We start from the raw sequence: 23,867 nt of genomic DNA, 5'->3' as shown, positions 1-23,867 counted from the left end.
TTTTAAATAGTGCAGGTCAAATAAATACTGGCTTAATGATTCAATAAATAGGGGTGATCATAAATAATGAAGGCATAAATATAAGTGCAATACATACAGGCAATTAAATATTCTGAGGCAATAAATACTGTAAACCAATAAATATTGTGCATCAATAAATACTGTGGACCAATAAATACAGTGAAGAACAAGTTACTTACCTTCGGTAACGATGTATCTGTAAGAAACATTAGTTAGTTAGATTCCTCACCTTAGAATATCCCCAGGCGTCAGACTGGATCCGGAAGATTTTTTCGTCAGCAATACCCCTTGCGCGTCGCTAGGCGTCGTCTGCGGCTCCGCGTCCGTCGTCGGCGTCGTGCGCCGGGATGACGTCGGAGTACTTAGACGCCGCCCTCGCGCGCTGACGTCAGTTCTTGTACATAGCCTTCCGCGCCAGGAACGCAGAGCCATGCAAAGACCGACACTGGTGCCAAAAATAAAATCTAGGGGCCTGAAAGGACAACCTTAACCCTAGATGTCAGTTCGCAGAACGGGGAGGATGGGAGGGTCGGTGAGGAATCTAACTAACTAATGTTTCTTACAGATACATCGTTACCGAAGGTAAGTAACTTGTTCATCTGAAAGAAACACGTTAGTTAGATTCCTCACCTTAGAATAGATACCCAAGCAATACCATCCCCGGTGGTGGGTCTGCGAACCAAGATCACACCAGAAAGTCCTGGAGGACAGAACGGCCAAAGAAGCCATCCCTCCGGACTTGGCTGTCAAGGCAATAATGCCTGGCAAACGTGTGTAGCGAAGCCCACGTCGCCGCCTGACAGATGTCCTGCAAAGGGACTCCCCGTCCCAAGGCAGTAGTAGCCGCCGTGGCCCGAGTAGAATGGGCGCGCAGCCCAACAGGAGGGTCCTTTTTAGCCAAGGAATAGCAAATTTTTATACACAAAACGACCCACCGAGAGATGGTTCGTTTGTGCACAGCTTTCCCCTTCTTAGCGCCCACGTACCCAACAAAAAGCTGGTCGTCCACCCGGAACTGTTTTGTGCGGTCCAGATAAAAGGAGAGCGCACGTTTTGGGTCCAGACGGTGGAGCCTCTCTTCCTCTTTGGAAGGATGCGGAGGCGGAAAGAAGGTGGGCAAGGTGACAGACTGCCCAAGGTGAAATGGAGTCACCACTTTAGGAAGAAAGGAGGGACGAGGCCGAAGGACAACCTTGTCCGGATGAACAGATAGAAAAGGAGGCTTTGAAGATAAAGCCTGGAGCTCACTCACCCGTCTAGCCGAGGTGATGGCTACCAGAAAAGCAGTCTTTAGAGTTAGAAGACGAAGAGGGCAATTGTGGAGAGGCTCGAAGGGAGCGCACATCAGGAATGTCAATACCAGATTCAAGTCCCACTGAGGCATTACAAAAGGGACAGGAGGGAACGTGTGTGTAATGCCTTTGAGAAAGCGTGTAACCACAGGGGACTTGAAAAGAGAAGGCTGATCAGGAAGCCGCAAGAAGGCGGAGATGGCAGCAAGATAACCTTTCAGGGTGCCCAGGGCAGAGCCCTGCCGGGCCAGAGAAAGAAGGAAGAGGAGAACCTCAGAAAGAGGGGCGGAAAGGGGATCCACAGCCTTTGCTGTGCACCATGCCACAAATTTGTTCCACCGGCAGGCGTATACCGACTTTGTGGAGGGACGCCTGGCTGCCAGAATGATATCACAGACTTCAGGAGGCAAGTCAAATGGCATCAACTGCCGCCGCTCAATCTCCACGCATGGAGGTGGAGGCTGGACAGGTTCGGGTGGAGGACCGTCCCCTGCTGCTGCGACAGAAGATCCTCCCGAAGGGGCAGACGTATCGGGGGATCGGTCAACAGACTGAGTAGCTCGGGATACCAGTATCTTCGTGCCCAATCCGGAGCCACCAAGATGACTTGGGCCCGGTCGTGCCTGATCTTCTTCAGCACTCTGGGCAGAAGTGGTATAGGCGGAAAGGCGTACAACAGACCGCAACTCCACTCGTGACGAAAAGCGTCGCCGAGCGAGCGCCGCCTTGGAAATTCCAACGCGCAGAACTGCTGACATTGCGCGTTCTCTTCGGTGGCGAATAGATCTAACCAAGGCTCTCCCCACTGCTGAAAGAGACCTTGCGCCACTTCGGAGTTCAGACGCCATTCGTGATCCATCATGCACCGGCGGCTGAGTTCGTCTGCTCTGGCGTTCAGAGAGCCCGCCAGATGTTGAACCACTAGGGTGACGCCCTGGTGTTCCAGCCACGTCCAGAGGCGCAGAGCCTCCTGACAAAGGGTCCACGACCCCACCCCGCCCTGTTTGTTGCAATACCACATGGCGGTGGTGTTGTCCGTGAACACCTGCACGACACTTCCCCTGACAGAGGGAAGGAAGGCTTTCAGTGCAAGCCGGATCGCTCTCAACTCCAACAGGTTGATGTGGAGACGAGACTCCGCCGGAGACCAGAGGCCTCTGATCTCCGCCTCCCCCATATGGCCACCCCAACCCAGGAGGGACGCATCCGTCACTACGACATGCTCCGGTTGGGGAAGGGAGAGGCTCTTGCCCTTGACCCACTCGCGGTCCGTGAGCCACCACTGCAACTGCTGTGCAGTGCCCTCCGAGATCAAGACATGGTCGGACAGGTTGCCGTGATGCTGGGCCCACTGAAACTTCAGGTCCCACTGCAGAGCCCGCATGCGCCGCCTGGCGTGATGCACTAGTAGGATGCAGGAGGCCATCAGCCCCAGAAGCCGCAACACTAGCCTGACCGAAACCCGGGATAGAGGCCGAAAGATGGGAGTCAGGGCCTGTATATCCCGGACCCGCTGTTCCAGTGGATGGACCCGGAACTGCGCCGAATCGAGAACCGCTCCGATGAAGAGGAGCTTCTGAGAGGGACTCAGGTGTGACTTTGGCACGTTGATGGAAAACCCCAGCAAATGCAGGAGATCCGCCGTAGTCTGGAGGTGGGAGACGACTGCCTGGGGCGAGCCCGCCTTCAACAACCAGTCGTCGAGATAGGGGGAAGACTGAAACCCCTGATCTGCGCAGATGAGCTGCGACCACCGCCAACACTTTCGTGAACACCCGAGGGGCACTGGTGAGGCCGAAGGGGAGCACGGTAAACTGAAAGTGCTCTTGGCCCACCGTGAACCGCAGGTAACGCCGGTGGGCCGGCAGGACGGGGATATGAAAATATGCGTCCTGCAAGTCCAACGCTACCATCCAGTCTCCAGGGTCTAGGGCAGCTAAAACCTGAGCCAACGTTAGCATCTTGAACCTGTCCTTTCGGAGGAAGGCATTGACGTTCCGGAGGTCCAAGATAGGGCGTAGGCCCCCTTTGCCCTTCTTGGGAACCAGAAAGTAGTGGGAATAACAACCACGACCTACTTCTGGGCTCGGAACGCGCTCGACGGCCACCTTGGCCAAGAGAGCCGAAACTTCCTCGCGGAGAAGATTCAAATGATCCCCCGAGATACGGTGGCGCTGCGGTGGCATGGCTGGAGGGGTCGTCTCGAAGGGGAGGGAGTAGCCCCTTCGGACGATTTGCAGCACCCACCTGTCCGATGTTATGGACCGCCAGTGGAGCAGGTGATGGCGAACTCTGCCGCCCACTGGCGTGGTATGGGCCTGAAAGCTCGGACTAGGAGGGCTTTGAGGCGGATGCTGCCGGGGTGGAAGTGGGCTGACCACGTCGGCCTCCATTTCCGCCACGGCGGAAGCCACGTCCGCGACCGCGCGCAGGTTGGTTCTGCGGCTGGTGGCTTTGCGGACGTGAGGAGGCGCCCCTTCCTTGGCCACGAAAGGGGCGAAAAGCGGAGGTGTGCGCCCGCGGAGCCGAGAGGCCCAAGGACTTGGCCGTAGCCCGGGAGTCCTTAAAGCGGTTCAGCGCACTGTCCGCCTTCTCACCAAACAGGCGAGTGCCATCAAAGGGCATGTCCATGAGGGTGGTCTGGACATCCCCGGAAAATGACGTGGACCGCATCCAGGCGTGGCGGCGGAGCGCCACCGTGGTTGAAATCGCCCGACCCAGCGAGTCCGTGGTGTCAAGCCCACATCGTATGGCGTGCCGTGCTGCATCCCTCCCATCGGCCAAAGCCTGGGTAAGACGCGTCCGGACCTCCTCCGGGCACAGGGGCAGCACGTCCTCCACCGTATCCCACAGGGAATGGGAATAACGGTCCAAGAGACAGGCGGTATTTAAGGACCGCAGGCCCAAACTAAGGGACGAGAACAGTTTCTTGCCAAACTGCTCGAGTCTCTTGGAATCCCGGTCCGGCGGAGCGGTCGGGAAGGAGGATTGGGAGGTAGAGGCCTGGATAACCAGACTCTCGGGGGTGGGGTGTTGGGACAGGAAACTCGGGTCGCCCGGAGCAGGGCGGTGGCGCCTGGCAACGTTCCTATCCACAGGAGGAACTGTGGAGGGCTTGGACCAGGTGCCCTGCAGAACGTCAGTGAGGGCCTCGTTGAACGGCAGCAGAGGCTCAGTGGAGCTTGCTGAGGTTTGAAGCACCTCAGTGAGGATGTTAGTTCTCACAGCCACGGCAGGCAACTCGAGCCCAAGGGCCTCGGCCGCCTTGCGCAGCACCACAGAAAATGCTGCACCCTCCTCCGAAGCCACGGTCGGAGGAGAAGTGAATCCAGTGTCTGGCGAGGTGTCCAGCCCACTGGCCTCCCCCAGTTCATCTGCCCAGTCCTGAGAAAGCTGTGACTGAACAGCCAGAGGGTCCTCGAACCCCTCCCAGTCGCCCCCTTCTTCCGATTCCTGATAAACAGAAGGAATGATCGGAACCGGACTGTAGAGATGGTAGGACTCAAGCGGCGTCGGATGCGGCGTCGGTCGACGCCGCGCCGGGTCCGGATGAGGGCTAAACTGGGGTGGCGGCGTCAAAGGCGTCGGCGGCGCCGGCGGTTCAGGCGTCGGCACCGGTGGAGGAGTGACTAGGTCAACCGGCGTCGACTGGGGCCCAGGCATGGGCCCCGCGGGGACCTGCGGCGTCGAGACCGGAGTTGTCGACGGCGCCGGGGCCGGAGCCGCCGGCACGCGAGGTCGCCCAGTCGAGTCCGCGGGGCCCGAAGGCGCGCCAGCGGGCGTCGACGGCGGGGCCAGGCTCCTCATGGCCGAGAGGAAGGCACTGATCTCCGCCGGCGCCGCGTCAGTCCCAGGGACCGGAAGGTATGGGGGCGGACGCGGCACCTGCAGCTCCGCCGGAGCCGCGGGGGTGGAACCACCCTGACCCTCGGCCGAGTCGCGCGACCGGCGAGGGGAGTCCGAAGAGCGGTGTCGCCTCTTGGACTTCTTTGAGCGTTTGGACTTACCCGACGACTTGGAGCCGGACGATCGATGGCGTCGGCTAGGGCTCCGCGAGCGATCCTTGGACCTCCTCCTGGACCGGGATCGCGCACGACGCGGAGCCGAGTGGCGAAGCTCGAGAAGCTTGCGGGACCGCTCCCGCCTAGCCTTCGAAGTCAGGGCCTGACAGTCGTTGCACGACTCCGCGTCGTGGTCGGGGCCTAAGCAGTAGAGGCACCGGCGGTGGTGATCGGTCACCGACATCAGTCGATGACAATCCTCGCAAGCCTTGAACCCAGGCATCCTACCGGCACCAGATGTCGACAGACAAGGATCAAAAATGATCAAAAAAGATTTAGTCAAAAAAGACTAAAAGGGGTAGCTCTCCCGGATCTGCGCTTACTGGCGCGGAAAAAAGAAGAACTGACGTCAGCGCGCGAGGGCGGCGTCTAAGTACTCCGACGACGTCATCCCGGCGCACGACGCCGACGACGGACGCGGAGCCGCAGACGACGCCTAGCGACGCGCAAGGGGTATTGCTGACGAAAAAATCTTCCAGATCCAGTCTGACGCCTGGGGATATTCTAAGGTGAGGAATCTAACTAACGTGTTTCTTTCAGATGCAATAAATAGGTTAAATACAATAAATACAGTGCCTCCAATAAATAATTAAAAGCTGACAGTGACACTCATAGAATCAGATCACATTTGAGATTACTATGGGCTAATTTGGCCCAGGCACAGCTTGTGGGGATGTGGAAGGCTTGAGGGTGTCTACTCCCTGGCTTGGACAAGGCTGAGGCCTAAACTGAGGTAGATCAAGGGGGGAATACCAGAGACCTGGCTCTCTCACTCCACACAACCCCTCTAGATTAGTCCCAGCTCACCCCTGGCACAGTCCAGCTGGTTCCAGCACCTCTCTAACCCCTAGAGTAGTCTCTTAGGATTCCACAGGGCCTTTGGCGCCCTCTATTCCACTTACTGCCGTTTTTGTGATGTTCCGACGCCGCTGGAGTCGTGTCGACGCCGTGAGGCGGATCCGGTTCGACGTCGGCGGCCTCGGCACAATGTCAGTTCCTGACGACGCCGGTAGGCGGCTCCGGTTCGATGTCGGCGGCCTCGGCTCGATCTCGACCTCCGATTCGATGGCTTCGGGCAGTCTTTACTCGATGTTGACTTCGGGCGGCTCCGGTCCCATGGCGACCTCAACTTCGATGACGTCGGCCGGCCTTGACTCGATGTCGACTTCCGGCGGCTCCGGAGTGCGATCCTCACTCCCGACCTCCGGTGCTCCTCTCCTTAGGTTTCCGGCGACTCCGGAGTGCGACCTCCACTCCCGACCTCCGGTACACTTCTCTCAGGTTCCGGCGACTCCGGAGTGCGATCTCCACTCCCGACCTCCGGCACACTTCACCTCGGTCTCCGGCGACTCCGGAGGGCAGACTTCACTCCCCCGTTGACACCGCTCACTCGACCTTGGTTAACTTCCTCCTCGACCTCTGGTACACCTCACGTCCTCCGTCGGCGCCCTCTCACGATCTCTGGCGGCTCTGGGCACGACGTCTGCTTTTCCAGTCAGCGCCGCTTCTCCACCTCAGGCTCCAGGCTACTCGACGTCCGGCTCCAGGGAAACCAGTATCCAGGTCAGGTACTTGCTTTCTTGACTTCTAAGGCCTGTTCCTGCTGTCCAGGTCCTTAAGATGGTTTTTCTTACTTCTTCCCACACAGGGCTCCAGGCTGGGCTCAGTCAGTAGGGACTAGTATCAAGGGTGGGTTTATGGACCCCACTCCAGGCACAAGTTTCCACCCCTGCTGCCTCACTCCTTCCTCCTTCAGGTTTCTGCTGCTCACTCTTCACCAGTCAGGTGCCAACTGCCAGCTCCAACTGCCAACTCTCTGTCTTAGCTTCCCAACATTCTAAACCGCCTCCAACGGTCACAGGGTTCTGGAATGTTCTGGAAGGTGCTAGTAGGTTCCAGTGGATGCTGGTGATGTCACAGGTGGCCACCATTTTGTGCTCCAGGCCCTCAGACAGAAGTTTCAGGGGTAGATAAAATGGCTCCCTGAATCTGCAGCAACACGAGGCAAAAGTGGGACAAAATAAATAATGATGAGGAGGGACCACCCAAAGGGCTGACAGGTCTAACAGTTGTTATATATGATTTATTTTAAATGGAAAATACAATGTAATACTGGCATATTTGAGCCTCATTTTAGGCTGCATATTTATATACATGTCTGTATATTATATATGCATTATATATATTGATGTATGTTTACACAGAACTAGTCCTCAGATTTGAATATATATACCGTGTAATCTTCGCCTATCGTAGCGAAGCAGGCGTCATACAACGTTGGACCCCGGAAGCACTGTCTTGTTGGAGGAAGGCATCCGAGGAAGGATTGACTCCGAAATTCATAATGCCATGCCAATAAAGCTGCCGGTCTCATCAAATCCATTGTGTGTGCCTGGTCTTTCCGATGTGAGGGGCCGTTGGTGTGATTGATATATATATATATATATATTACCTACTGGCGGTCGCCAGTAGGTAGTTATAGTTAGGACCCTGTTTCCATAGGAAATCCGCAACATTCTATTTGGAATAACTTTTGCGCCGCTTGACGAATCCTCGCGAAATTTTCAAAACTAATGGGGCGCTATGCTCCGCTCCTACCCTGAAAGTCTCGGGGGGATTCATCAAGCGGGGGCTGAGATAAAAGGGGGGTCCCAAAACGCATTTTTCCCATGCATTTTTCCATAGGACCTTTAGACACAGCTACAGCCCGAACGGCTGAACAGAGTAACATGAAATTTGGCAGAGAGGTAGTCCTCAGGTCAAGGAAGTGCCTTTTGTAGGTCTGGTGTAAATCTGTTCAGTAGTTCCTGAGAAAATAGCATTTAAATCAATATATATATCTGAGCCAGCTTACGGTGCGCTTACGGTAAGCTTACCGTACGCGTACGGTGCAGTGCGCGAGCGCGATTCTGATTGGCTGTTAGATCTTAGTAAACATTCGAATCGTTCGAAACCAGGAAGCGGCGTCCGCCATTTTCTCTCTCTTGCACTCTGACGGGGAGAGGATAAACAAAGGCCAAAAACATATAAACGGACTGGTTAGACAGCTTCTAACCACCTAGCTTTTGATGTATGTGTTTTTTTTTTTTTCGCGAAAAATCGACGATTACGCTTACCGTACGCGTACGGTAAAAATAAATAATAAAAAAAAAATTATCCACACTCTCCCCACCCCGTGTGTAAATGGTGCCCGCCGTGCACCATTTATGCATGGCTTATAACTATATCGAAATCGAAACGATTAACTTTCACAACGAAGCGCTGAATATGTCCTCCATGTGCGCACGGTGCGCGAAGCGCATCGTGTGTACATGGCCCATCCACGGCACTAACTGTGTAAAGTGGGCGCGCGGTGCGCGAAGCGCACCGCGTGCTCACTGTGCGCGCACGGAACGAACTGCGTTAAGTGGGCGCGCTCGCCACGAATGGCGTAAAGTAACTTAGCATTTAAAAAACCGTACAAATTCACTGAAAAAACCATAGGTTTCACACACGTTATAGTTAGGAATTAGCATTTAAAAAACCTTGCAAATTCAGTGAAAAAACCATAGGTTTCACACATGTTATAGTTAGCTGGACATTTTACTGATAAAAAACCAATGAAATTCCCCCGTTATAGTTAGTGCAGGCAACTATAACTCACGCGACCGCAATCCTCTGCTGATGACATATGTGTCTTTATGAAAAAAAAATATTTGTAATATATGTATAGCTAAAATTTAATGGAAGAAGACATGGGCAAATAATTGTCTAAATACAGTATTAGCATCAGCAGAGGATTGCGGTCGCGTGAGTTATAGTTGCCTGCACTAACTATAACGGGGGAATTTCATTGGTTTTTTATGAGTAAAATGTCCAGCTAACTATAACATGTGTGAAACCTATGGTTTTTTCACTGAATTTGCAAGGTTTTTTAAATGCTAATTCCTAACTATAACGTGTGTGAAACCTATGGTTTTTTCAGTGAATATATATATATATATATATATATATATCAATTTTTTGTTAATGCTCCGCGGTCCCCGCATGTAGGCGGGACTACTTATACAGTGCTTATGACTATTGATGAGTATCCCCTGGGAGAGAAATAGTTTTCAACTTGCATGTGAAGCTTTGTGCCAGTCCATGAAGGGAGAGCATAGTTTATAGGAGAGCATAGTTGATGGGGGAGCATAGTTTATAGGAGAGCATAGTTTATAAGAGAGCATAGTTTATAAGAGAGCATAGTTTATAGGGGAAGGTCAATAAAATGTTTGTTTGCTTATACCATTGGCACTGTTTGCTCAATCGGTGTGAAGAGTGTCAAGTAGTTAGCAAGTGATACCCAGTGCAGATTTTTAGGTTTCATGAAAATCTAGTTGGGAGGTGGGCAACGTTAAAATTGGGGTTGTACTGAAAAGTATTTTTGATTTACTAATAACTTTGGCACCATTTCATGGATCTGTGGAAAATGGGCAGCCACCAAGGATGTTTATTCTTCTTTTCATATGTTTAAGTTCATGCAGCTTCATTGCAAAGTTTGGGGGGCAGAGTTAAAAAGGAGGGAGTAAAAAAAGTGGTCATTTGCTAACAGCATCAGGAGAGCACAAAATCTGCTAGAAGCCCTAAAGGTTTTGTTTTTTGATTGGTAAGTCAAGTATTGTACCAATCCATCAAGAGTGGGCAGTTAAAAGGGGACAATACAATGTTCAATTGCTTAAATCTTTAGCACGGTTTGATAAATCGGCACCAAATGTGGCAGGCAGTTAGTTCTCACACCCAGTGCAGGTATATCAGGTTTTGTGCAGACCAAAAGGTAGACTGGAGGAAGATCAAAACTTTTTTGATATATTTATAACTGACATCTTCTGATGGACCTGCACAAAATGTGGGAGAAACACAACATGTTTAGCCTACTCTTGGCTTTCTCAATTGCAGACAGCCCCATCTAGGAGGGAGTGGAGGGGCTTTCAAGGCAGTGGGTACAAGAAGCATCCACATGCTAATACATTTGTCCCAGTCTGATGAATCCATATAAAAAAATAATTCAGACTTTTGGCAAGTTTATGTTGATGATGTCAAGTTGTAAGTAGATCCGCAGGGTGGGGGGGCCTAGGTAAATAGGAGAGCAATTAGATTTTTAACACTGATAACTTAGCTGCAGTTCAATTACTCTGCATGAAATTTAGAAGCTAGCAAATTAAGGCCAGGCAAGACCAGCAACTAACATCCGCTGCGCCTAAAGCTGAACGCAGAGGGGCACAGGGCCAGTGCAGAATGGGCACACAGCAGGCTGTACATTATGAAAGCTGGATATCTACAGCAAATTGGGAGAAGAGTCTGGCAGCATGCCTTCTGCGCAAATGCAAAGGATGCAAGCATAAATTCTTCCAAAAGTTGTGATGCCAGTCCACGTCGGTCAAACTATCACCCTGCGGAATCCTATGCTCCACCTCACCCCTCTAAGGAGGAGGAGAAGCTCTATTGCTGGATAACAAGAGAGCGCACAGGTTTTACAATGACTGGACCAAGGGTGGATGATCAGCTCTTTGTGATGATTCTCTGAAGCAGAAAAAGGCACACCAGTGCAAAAGAGTACCATCTCCACTGGATTGTGCTCTCTATTAAGATCTGCTAGGCATGGGTCAAAATGCAGCCTCAGGTATGACTGCATGCTCATTCTACCAGGGTCAAATCTGCTTCCACTATGTTAGCACTTGCAGTCACCGGCTTAGTCATATGCCTGGCAGGTCCGTGGGCGTCCTTCCATGGTTTACAAAGCACTGCTGTCTGGAGAGTCAGGTTTACCAAGAGTAGCATTATGTCCGCTCGATCCTGCAGGACTTTCTGATTTGAGTCAATTCGCAGACCCATCTCCAGAGAGATACAGCTTGGTATCTATTAAAAAGGTGAGGACCCTGGGACTGTAAATCTCTATTAGAAGAACAAGTTACTTACCTTCAGCAATGCACCTTCTAGTCGCAACTATTTAGTCGCAGATTCTTCACCGAGCAACCCATCATCCCCTTTGTGAAATTGAATTCTATCCATTATAAGTAAGGCTCCCTGTTTTCCGTTTTTACAGATAAATACAGACAGAAAACTTTTTTTTCTTGTCTATTTATTTTTAAATGTGGATAACAACGGAAATTGGGTTGCTTTTTGAGTAATTCTAAATATTGTCTGTCATGACTGCCAGGCCAATAGCTGTGTGGATTGATAGGTAAGGGTACTAAACAAAAAAAAAAAAAAAGATTTTTTGTAAAGAGGCTTTAACAGCAGTAGATATGCACATGGTTGATACTGAATTATGCATATTTTCTTATACATGCATTTATATATCTTCTGTGGGTGTTTACAGCATTAAAATCTAGTAGGCATTCAAGTATGAGTGCATATTTACCAGTTAAATAAATGCGGGAATATACTAATTTCAGCTTCATTTTTCCACAAAACCAAAAATAAATATGGATCAATACAGATAAAATTAGCCAAAAATAAATATGGATAAATACAGACGGAAATGTCAAAAGAATAGATACCTTAAAACCGAGAGCCCTAATTTTAATATCCCAAGTTTAGTTATCTGCACATTGGTCACAAACAATTAGATATTGGGGCCCTATGTCTGGGGGATAAGACAGCCTCGAAAGTAACTCAGCTAAAATGTCACTGAAAGACTAAGGTAGCTCTAAATCCGCATCTGGTGTCATGGAAAGAAAGGAGCAGACATCCGTACGCAGGGGTGGCGCCTCTATAGGCTCTGCACATCAACTCCAGAGTGGAACATGCCAGTGTGGAGTCACCCGACAGCGCCCTAAAGAACTGCTAAAAAGTTTCCAGACCCATCTCATGCTTGGCGAATATTCATAAGCTGAGGAATCTGCTGCTGTAAGTCGCTATCAGAAGAACTACATTGTATTAAATATTTCAGTTGTCAGGTCCGACACACGGCCTCGACAGAACAACCAATCGTGTACCAGAGTGGATCGTTTTGGAAACCACTTCAACCAAAAGGGTATCATTTTTGTAACAAGATCGTTGTCCCCAGAAGTTGAACTGCTTCTTACATACACATACTTGTAGAACTTAATGAACCTATGTAAAAACAATCTTTAGTGTATGTAAAGTGTCATGTTTGATATGAACAGTAAAGGCAAATAATTATCAAAACATTTTGTTGTACTGCATAACTACTGGTGACAAGTTTGGATAAAATACCGGATATGATTGTAGGTGTTTGTCAGAGCTGAGAAATATTCTTAGTCTCAAAACAGTATTAAAGGTCCCACAGGTTGTAACAGCAATTTTAAGAAAATAAAAAACACACATATAAGTTATAACTTTGAACAATACAATTAAATTTACCAGATCTAGAAGATGCTTTATAGCTAGGTCAACGGCTTCTGTGGTTGGTGGATCCAACAATCGACTTAAAAAAGAGGCAATTCTACCAAGTTTTAAAATCTGAAAAAGAAGGTTCACATTAATGCATAAAAAGCATGGATATAATTAATAGTTGCAATATGTATTTTGGGTGGCACACATATTAAATGACTGCTTTACCCTCAGACGTAACCATTCCTACAAAAAGTATTTTAACACGGTTTTCGGGATGGTTGAAAAACAATTGAGATTGTCCAATGAAAAAAAACGAAACCATCAAAAAAGAAATCATGCTGTACAACCTCCAGAAAGGCAACTTGTTGGCTCTTTCAGCACAACCAACCTGTACAAGGCAGTACATAGCTGCATCATGCACACATTTCTCAGACTCCAAAGACTAAATACAAAATAAGCAAAAGCTAACAAGGAAGGATAGTAGAGGTCCCTTCCTCTATGAAGAAATCCAAGTCAAATTCTCTGTAAGGTCCTTTCTTAGGGCACACAGCTATTGATATAAATAATTTAAAGACTCATAATCAGGAGGCTGGCCTAGCTAGAAGAGAACTGCTCACACTCTGTGGCCTAAATATGCCATGAGGGCTTATAGTTAACAATGGCAAAGAGTTTCCAGACATTCTATTACTCACTTCTAGCTTTGAATTCTCTTTCAATCAAAGATGTGTGAAACAGCAAGGAATTACAATAAGAGAGATCAATTAGTGCTCCTGGGGCTGGGACCAAGTCTTAGAAGGAGGGGGTTGTGCAGTTAGTACCATTATTATGAAGAATGCCTGACAGTACATGAAACAGAGCTGTGCCTGATATCTCCTGCTAACAAGAGCTTCGACAGAAGCCCGCATTGTAAATGCATTACCCTTTCTCTGCCTAGTGTGTGCTATGGATGTCAAAGAAGCATTGTACTGGAAACAGAGAAAACTTCAGCTTCAGAGACACTCAAGCCTACGTTTGCTTGGATGTGGTGGACAGTCTCACATGAGGGGTCAGACCTCAAAAACACACTAAAAGGTTTTCATTCTGCATTCAAGGTTTCAAAATGATAAACATAAATTGTGGAAAAAAACTGATAGCAGACAGTAATACTCTCTTTAGCTATGGACCAACTAAACAGAGGAGGGACCAGAGAGTAAATGAAAGGAGACAGGGAAGGGAGTTGCAGGAGTGTCGCTCTTAAGAATAACGTAGTGAAATAAATAAAAATAATGAGAGGACACACTTAGGGATACAATCAAAAGAATTTCAGGGAAACAAAAAAGATGGAATAAATAAAGAAAAGAATACTGGAATTAGTAAAAAGAGGAAACGCGGTAGGCAAAGCACTGAGAAGTAAGCATTTCAAAAGATTAAAAAAAATATGGACAATTCTTGAGAGCTATCTAAGTCATGTGAATGAGTCAACTGTTGATAGCTTTTAAATTCTTTTCAAAAGGTTGTGCAGAAAATAACAAGCTCTTCAATTTAGTGGTGCAACATGACTAAGAAATCATTTTCCCTTTAACACCATTTCTCACAGGCATCATTATTAAACTCAAATACTACAGTATCTCTCTGCACGTGTGGCATCCAAAAACACTTCAACATAGCAAAAACATATTTCCAACATATTTTCTATCTTTAAATAAAATTAACCTCTACTAGAGATTTGCCTAGAAAAGAATCTAAATCCTAACCCTCCTGAAATTCGATAGTTACAGTTAGCTAATCCAAACGATACAGCCCACTTCATTGCCCACACCACTAATCATAAGCTCATACATGATGCAACACAAACCACAAATGACAGTGACTATCTGTTTTCATGGGAGTCCATGGCTTCTCACTGAGAAAAAGTGATGGTTGGAATGCTTGAATTAATCTCAGTCACTTATAATTAGTTGGAGCTGCTTTCCTGTCCACTCATATTTTTGGTCACTGTGGAAGCCATTGTATCAAAATCAGAAGTAGCACTGTTCCAAAAGAAACAGATCACCCCAAACAGCCAGGTCTTCAGGACAGATACATCTGTAGCCTCTGCGGTTAGTTAGGTGGCACCCTTTGTACAAACAGGAAGCCGCTGTTTATACGATGACAGAAATGAGCTTCACTGCACTAAACTGCTTTTTTTTTTTTAAACCTGCATCCGGTTTTCCCATTGGCCACAATATCTTACCGGCTTACAAGCAGCAACTTTGTCTCAAACACAGACCTTTCTTACAGCTACATCCTGCTAAAGAAGGGGTGTTTTAAATACCTGAAAGAGATGGCTCTTGCTTCCAGGTCAGACATTACATATAGGGACTTTGGCAGGTAGGAAAGCCTCCAGGATGACAAGGCTCCTTAAACATCAGGGTACTGGAACAGGACAATCATAATACTTAAGGGGCTGGGGGATATGGGTGAGATTACTTTAACCTATATAAGGAACTCCAACCCCAGTTGTGGCAACTCACTAGACTCCTGTAAATCTCAGGATTCAAGGAGACAGGAGCACATGTGATATCAGAAACAAATAAGTGACACTGACTCTTCAGGACTTTGAGTAGGAGAGACAGTCGTAAATGTGAATACCCTGATCTAAAGACCCTCATGAATAAAGTGAGCTGTGAAGAGAACATCACATCACATTTTATACTCCGCATGGATGAATAGAATCAAGGTATAATGAACTACGGGTAATGACTGAAGGCAAAAACTAAGCTTAACAAATACACACTTTTGCGTGGCTTATTGTTGGAAGATATTTATAGCTTGCCATATAGATAGTGAAAATCTATGCCATATCATAGGTAGCCCTGGAAAGTAATCATAATGAATGGACATAAAAGATAGGACCTGTCCTGTATGATCCTACATGTAGAAGTGCTGGCTGAAAATGTTATAATATCTGGGGATCAAATATATTTGAATTCAATGCAAATCTTGTATTCCGAGACAAAAATATTTTTTATTGAAAAGCCAAGCATTTGGCTTCAGTGGAAATTTTACTCATTTATTCAAAATGTAGATTTTGAGTTTTGTGGTCTAATGCCTTTATGTTTAAGAAGCTGGCAAACAGGTGTTTTGACAAAACCAATCCATTTTAACAATATATTTACAAGGGTATTTAAGTAATAATTCATGCTGAGTTAGGAGACTAAATGCATATTTTGCTTTGATGCTACCTTACGTCCCTTCCTGCCATGGTTATGTCACAATTTAAGTGGAGGAATTTTATTTTTAATGTTGACAACACTTACAATGCTTTAAGTAGTGCTGTCTGAGTCATCTATTCATGCAATCTCTTTCCACATGCCCCTCAGCATTGCTGTCTGGGCCTAAAGGTTTGTGTAAATGTGCTATTTACGGCCTGTGAATGCTCTCCCTGTCCATTCCATGCATAGGCTTAGCTGTGGCATACAACTGAGACTTCTTGAATGGAGCTAGATGGGAAAATGCAAGTGAAGATAGAAGCAATATACGTTTTGAAAATTGATAGGCAACGTGCTCTTGCCTTACCAGATTTTCTTTTCTGGCTCTTTAACTATATTTTCGGCGGCATTACAAGAAAAAGAAAAAATGTTTTGCCACCATTGTTTGAAAATTTCTTTGGGAGGACGAGGCCCATCACCCAGTGTGAAGTTAAGCCTTACTTGGCATACCAGAAAAGTGCCCTTTCAGACACTCTGGGTTTCCACCCTCTTTATGCGACAATTATGCTGTCAAATGCACCATACTGTCCTATTATATATACATTTGTCAGTGGAGAATCCCTTTCACCCAACTCTCCATAGGAGGTTCAGCTATTTCAATTCACTAACTTGCTCAGATTCAAGGAAGGGATTACACCCCAGTGCTTCCAAATTTCAGCAGCCAACACTGGTTTGGACTAAGAAGACTGGCTGCTAATAATAATTCTTGTCAGCCTTGTGAAGGACTGCTCCCCAACTGAATTTCTGACTTTGAAAAGATACTCTCAGGGGAAGGAAATATGTCCTGTTGTGGGCCCAGAAGACATGAACGTCTAAGGAGGGTATTTGGGCAAAAAGAATCAAACACTAATTTTGAGGGACAGAATATTGTGTCAAAAATATAATGGACAAGAATATCGTGTAGATCACTTTCTATGGGCAAGTAAAGTTTTACTATATACAACTCCACATACATGTACCTTGACGATATACATATCTTCAAGGTACAAAGTTCTGGAGTTAAGAATAGTAAATTTATACTTACCTATTTGCACTTATCTACTCGATATTCTTGTCCTCGAAATTTTGACACAATATTCTGTGCACCCGATATTTGCGTTTCCGATATTCTATTACTGATCCCTAAGGAGACCATGGAAAAGTTTCTCACTAGGATAAGTGTCCTGGAGTGGTCCCTGGAGATTTGAGGATATCTGAAGCATCAAAATTAAATTTAATAAGTTTGGCTACAAGTTCTGAACGCTTGGAATTGAACGTCTGTCATCCCTAGGGGACTAAGGGCAGGTGCTCTGACTTCCCCATGAAAATGTACCCTTGGAAGAAAAGTAGTCATTATTGGTCATGTTCAGAACATTTTTGCCACAGAAATTAAGATTTCAGCTGGATCTTGAGAACATTTTATAAAACCACTTGAAGCCCTTTTCAGGTGCATTTTCTAGCCTTGCCCACTGATGGATTTCAGTCATCAAAATGTGAAGAAAGTGTGCCCAGGGATGATACTGGTGGATATGATTTCCTGATTTGTTTAGCTATGACCTTCTGCAAAAGAGCTCAGAACGTCAGAAAGCCTAAAGTACTCCAAGTACCTGACACTGTGGGGTCTATTTCATCCAAGACTATGCTTTTTCCCTCAGAAGTACTATGACAAGAATGACAGTTTATAAGTACAACCCGACCACGGTGACCTGCTAGGCCTTGCCTGACCACGATCCATCATCAGTACGTCAAATGGGGTACACAGTACATGTTCAACCACACTCATATATATCAGTGACTTTTGTACCTACTGATCCCTATATCAAATTATATCTTATTAATCATTTCACTGTATTCTTTTTAATCATTTTGGTAATTTTGAAAGTGCAACTTTTTTTGGCATTGCTATATATGTATCACATGCACTTTCCTTTAATGAAGGCCCTGCAGCTTGTGATAAGCTACTGAGAGTATGCTCTAGGCAGAAACGATGTTTTACTTTCAGAAGCTGCATTGCTTTGTCTGTATGGGAACTCAGCGTATGCCTAGAATAAGACTACCTACTCCTGCAGTCTAGCAATCTAGCTTCCTATAAAGCAACTGATAACAGCCACAAGGAAAGTGTAGGTGTTAGACAAGGGACGCAATGCAAAAGACAGGGACTGCAACGGAAACCACTCAAGGAGGAACTTTCTTCATCTTTTTAGTTCAAATTGAAGTGGTCACTATAGCAGATGAACTCTCAGTTGCTGGGTCCACACTTAGGAAGAGAAGGATTCTTGTTAAAGTCAAACTCCTGCTCTTTGCAGCTTTACAACTTTTCCTTTTACTGGGACAAAAAGGTCTAGCTGGAACAAGTCTACAGATACAGGGGATAAGTGGCTTTTCAACCATGTACTTTAATCTTTGCCGTGTTAATCACTCTTATTGCTTAGGACCGTGATGAATCGGTACCTCCCAAGCAGTTTAGGTTACATGGTAGAGCTGTGCACTGAGGCAGAAATCACTGACTCTTTACTCAGGCATTGAAACTAAGAGTCCTTTTAGGAACTGGTGCAACCTTGCTCTGCAAGCATGGCACATGGTTCTGGAGCGTTCATGTATTCATGGCAGCACAGAGCATGCAGAGAAGCAAAGGAGGACTCTTCCACATGCAAAAGAGGCAGGCATTATGTGGATCAGTAGCTGCAAACTGACAAAAGCAAAACCTAGCAAGGCTTGAAACTGGTATAGTGTAATCTATCATATCTGAAGGAAGATGGGGACAGAGGAAAAAAATAGCAAAAAAAGTAGTTAAAAAAGACTCAAGATGTCTGGAAAAGGAACCTCAGAGGAAATTTCTTGAATGAGAGGATGCTACAATATATGCCGTTTGAAATATATACTGTTTGGCAGAAAAAGGAATATGGCAAGGGTGTGCATATCTGCATGGATATAGGAATGCCACAAGAGCAACTAAAGGCTATGGAGTACCAGTGTTGATTACAATCCTGCCTCTAAGTGACAGATACATAGATCAAAAAAGAAAATGACATATCTGTATAAGCACCAGAATTGTTGATAGCATACCTTGACTTGTAAGCACAGTTCTTCCAAAGGAGTTCTCAAAATTTCAGGTAACTGATAGTCTTCCAAAAGGCTGTCCCTTAGGCTGTTGTAAAGATGGTAACAGTAACCTGGCTGAACTCTGGAGAATTAAAAAGTACACATTTATCCCATTCAGTTCTAAGTTCCTCAGTTCCAAGTAAACTTAATTTAAAAAAAGAAAGTTTGGTTTTAATTTACCACTGTTTTCTTACCTCCCTGCTCGACCTTTCCTCTGCTTGGCATTTGCATGACTAACCCACTCAGGAGCCATTGTGCTGATACTGTTCTGTGTATCATAGTTGGTTTCCTTTATTTTTCCAGCGTCTATTACATGAACAACATCATCTATGGTAATGCTAAAAAAACACACATTAGACAAAGTGAGTGACTGTAAAAGGCTTGCTGCGGAGGATAAGTGTAATTTTTACTTGATTATATGTGGATCTAAAATCAATGAACATCCACAATGTACTGATCAGTGCTGGAAAATTAATAGTACTCTACAATCGGGAAGCAAATCCAAAAATTAAATACTCCAATTACAAAACCTATTTAAAATCTGCACTGTATTTGGGTATTATAGGTGGGTGATACATCAGGAAATGGAAAGAGCATTTATGATAAATCTATGAGTCTGCTTATTAGATAAGAGGGGCATAACTGACAAGAGCTAAAAAGTGTACATTTTCTCAGTGTGGGCATCATCTTCTCAATGATTCCCAGAAATAAAAACTGATAGAAGAACAAAAGGTTGTGGATAAACACCATGGCGACATTGTATCAAGCAAAGGAGCTGCCAGTGCTCCATCACAAATTTCAAACAGTATATTAAAATAATCCTGACAAATCACATGTTAATATAACAGAACAAACTCGCAGCTTAGATTTCTAATTCTCCATTAGAAGACTCTTATTTAGAACACACAGGATGAAAAATATTGCATCAAAATTTTACAAAACAACTGGTGAGTTTAAACGAGCATGCACTTCCAACCATCCACCTATGCTCTCTCAAGTAACTCTTGTAAGTTTCTTGATTGTTTACGAGTAAGACCAGAGCAAGGCCTTCTTTTCTTAGGCTGTCGGGTTCTGGAAAAAGGGGAGAGAGAAATGAGGTGCTTCAAGAGAAAGTCTGTTGTATCTTTTGGTGTAGAAGACTGGATTGTTCTCAGTATCCCTTTATCCTTGTAGAATAGTGAGTATGGCCTCCTCATTAGACATCTAGGAGTCTTTTCTACATCCATCCAATTATTAAAGCGATTCACAAGCGAAACCTTTCTATCAGCTCGAAAAGGTTGTCATTAACAGTCACTAAAACGGTATTTAGCTCCAAAATGTGTTGCTGTCTAGCAATCCCTTGGAGGTTCCATAAGTTGTAAATAAATCTTCCCTTTCAGAGAATAAAAGGTTCTTTTTCATTTAATTCGAAACTTGGAGATTGCTGCGAGGTGAATCTTGATCAAGCTCTTACACAGTCCCTAGTGTGCCACATGCAGCAGTGTAGGCAATATTTTGTGTGGATGGGCTGATAGAGTTCATTGTTACACCCAAAATAGAACTATTTAATTTCTTACAGATTGAGTAATAGGTGGTTCTCGCTCTCTGCTTTAATCACTCCACACATCTCTAAAAAGCCTTGATGCACTATCTTCATGTACACTATTGTCATGCTTTCAAGCTATTGAAGATAAGTTGAGGTGAGGAACTGTTTAATAGTGCCCCATTATAAGACATAGATGGCTCTTGCGTTTGAGGGGAGTAGGGGGGGAGTTGATTTGATTGTTACAACATGTCTGTGTGCCTCACTTTTCTCACCCACACTGGTGTGTTGAAGGCTGTTGTGAATGGCCCCAGTCACATTTTCTGCATGCTTCTGAGTCAGCGAGGTATGGATGCGCACACCTACTAACACAGATGACCATGGGATTGAAAACACAGATTGCTTGAATGAAAACTCAAGATCCAAAGAAGACCGTTCTGCACATATGTAGCAAATAATTCCATTTGATACATGTCTTATACTAATCAAAGAGATGCTCTGTTTTAACATCCTTTAGTTCTAAATGTTAGGTTTGTTATCTTTTCTTAAAGCAATACAACAGTTTTCGACTGCACACAGTAACAGCTAATGAACTGAGTAACTATATAAGCACTGCATTATCTCTAGAACTCAAGAGCCTCCACGAAATGTTGCAGTGATTCTGTACCTTCCTACTTCTTTATGCAACAAAAACATTACTAATCTTAGGGACTGATTACGATGTCGGCGGACCGCCACAGACAGGACGACGGTGGCGTCCCACCCGACATCAAGAATATTGGTCCAACCACGAGATTACAATGCCGAAGGTCAGAGTGATTTGGGCAGAGGGAAAGACCACCGCCTCAGACAGGCTCAAGGATCCAGACGGGGCGGTGGTCGGACCATAATCCAAACAACGGGTACAGTGCCTGCGCAGGCACCGCCGAAGGGGTTACAATGTCCGTTTACCTTGCCGCTGCATGGCAGTCCGACCGCCATGTAAACGGCAGACGGAAAGGGACTTTGGGGATCCCAGCAGGGCTCCTGTAACCCATGGGCCTCCGCTGTGGGGAACAAGGATTCAAGCGGTGCCCCCCTCCCCAAATCATCTGGCACATAGTGCATGGATGTTCAAAAATATCCCTTTTAGGTCTCGCCTGAGCCAGCGCTTTAGCGCTGCTCTGGCGAGAGCTTTAGTATATAGGGGATTTGGAAGTGCAAACTACTGCTTTTCAGGTCTCCAAATACAGTGCATGTGCGCCGGGCGCGCGCACCATTTGGCAGCCTGCCTGATCACTTTCGCGGCCACTTTGATGTTCTCAGTGAGCCGGGCGGCCACTGAGAACATCAAAGCGGCCGCGAAAGTGATCACCATTTGCCACCCCCTCCCTTATCCCACTTCCTGCTTGTCTTTTTTTGGAGTGCTTGATAGCTTCAATTTGTTACTGCACCTCTCATTTTACTTTAATCCACTTTTGCACGTGTTATTTAAATGTATTGCTTGCTTCAAGATAGGCATTCGCCATCTTGCCTATGCATGGTAAATAAAGTTTAGACACATATATGCCATCATGCTGCGGTGGCTTGTTTTCTAAAGTTACCGATTTGCACGCTGCAGACACTACGCCAGAAACATGGAGGTTTCGCTAATTAGCCATCCTGCTGTTCGTTTCTCTCAAGTTACTTAGCTGCATTTCACACATGCTGCTGAAGAAAAGATTTGGATCTTTACAACTTAAAGCCTAACAATTCATTCATTTTGGTTTCCTTTCACAACTGTCGGGGGGGGGGGGGGTATGGAGAATTCTAACACTAGTGCAGACTTATAGGCTCCCTTACTTTCAACAAAGCAAAGGCCACTGATTTAACTACATGAGTTAGCGTACAAACTACGTACTTATTAACAAAATTATAAGACTATTTTTATTATGTCCATTTTGGTTAACACCAAAAATTACGAGTATCGTGGCTACAGCTGCATTCTTAATACTTAATTGGTACATATTTAACCGCTGCGGCTCTCATTACGCATGAGTTTTAAATACCCTTTAATTTACTCTTGCACTGTTAGAACGCTTTTATTATAATCCTGTTTGTAGGCAATTTCTACCCAGTGCCACTTTTCAATTACACGGGATGCATTGTTTTTTCACTTTGGTACCCCGTTAATATTTATCGGCTATAAATGCTGTTTGTCTTGTTACTAAACAACACATCGCACGGGAACCATGTGGGTTTAAAATGCTTATGCTTTACTTTCGTTTTTATGGCTTATTTCGGCTATGGCAATTTTCAACAATAATGGAAGGATTTCAGTACCAAAACTTTACTATCCCGTAACTATTGATCGGGTATCTATGCAGTTCACTTTGCTTACTCAACAACTAATCTCATGTGAAGGGAACGGTCTTAACATGCTTCAAGCCTAATCAAGGGTGAAGTGGAATTGGAGCCTGGTCGCATTTACTTAAAGTGAAGGCTTCAAGTACCAGGACAGTGGTAACCCGTAAATATTAGTTGGCAAATGAATGTTAATACTGTGTTTTTTTAAATGCACTTTTAAGTATTATTATTAAAATAAAAAAAAAGAAAATGTAATCAGGCCCCCATTTTGTTCTACATGGTATGTAGGTTCAGTGTTCTCTCCAACATTTTTTATTAAAGCGACACGTTTAAAAATTCATATAACCTCTGGGCAATCTGCCTGCTTTTGGGGCCCAGCGTTTTAAACTACCATGAAAATGGTATGTCAAATAATCAGGCTTCTGAGAGTTAATCAACCTTCACAGTATTAAGTCCGACACACCGCTTATTGTGGAGATAAAGTTGAAACGTTAACATTACACACCATTTTCTGCAGTATCTGCTCAATTCACTGAGCTATCTTACAAATGCTTCCTCATGTCCGCTGTACTGTGGGGCTTTATGTTTTATCTCTCAGTAGGATTTAAAGCTATTTTGATCAGTAGAATGCATATTCTCTTTTGGGCCCTAAACACACAGGAGTAGGGTGAACTATAGGTTTGCGCAGCAAAAGATTACAGTTCTACTGTTATATACAATCCACTGTATTATGGAGGGAAAACTAAATTAGAACCTCAGACACTGGATGGCTTTTTTAACACTATTTATTAGCTTTTATAAAGGACATTTAACCAGTCGAGTTTCAAATAATTTCAATATTTTCACCATTAAAAAGGATTTGCTATTACTAATATAGCACTTATTATCAGTGGTCTAGTAAATTAGGCCACAATATTTTCACTTTTCCATTCTCTCACTTACATAACTGTACGCTAAAGTTGAGAAATCACTATTAATGTAGATATATGTGTAAGATCACCATCGCTGCAGATAT

At 45.6% G+C, this 23,867-nt stretch overlaps 1 protein-coding gene across 1 annotated transcript in view; it reads right to left on the bottom strand.

Moving 5' to 3' along the window:
* The window catches only part of DHX36 (DEAH-box helicase 36), a 357,256-nt gene that overhangs the window by 143,342 nt on the left and 190,047 nt on the right, over positions 1–23,867 (bottom strand). Inside the window, exons 15-17 of the mRNA XM_085634820.1 lie at positions 19,200–19,343; positions 18,970–19,087; positions 12,722–12,820 (exon numbers count right to left, since the gene is read on the bottom strand). Of these exons, the coding sequence (XP_085490946.1) occupies positions 12,722–12,820; positions 18,970–19,087; positions 19,200–19,343 (361 nt within the window). The remainder of the gene's footprint in view (positions 1–12,721; positions 12,821–18,969; positions 19,088–19,199; positions 19,344–23,867) is intronic.

This window comes from Triturus cristatus, chromosome 11 (genome assembly GCF_964204655.1).
Source record: "Triturus cristatus chromosome 11, aTriCri1.1, whole genome shotgun sequence".
NCBI classification, from domain to species: Eukaryota; Metazoa; Chordata; class Amphibia; order Caudata; family Salamandridae; genus Triturus; species Triturus cristatus.
This window is presented reverse-complemented; position numbering and strand designations above follow the sequence as displayed.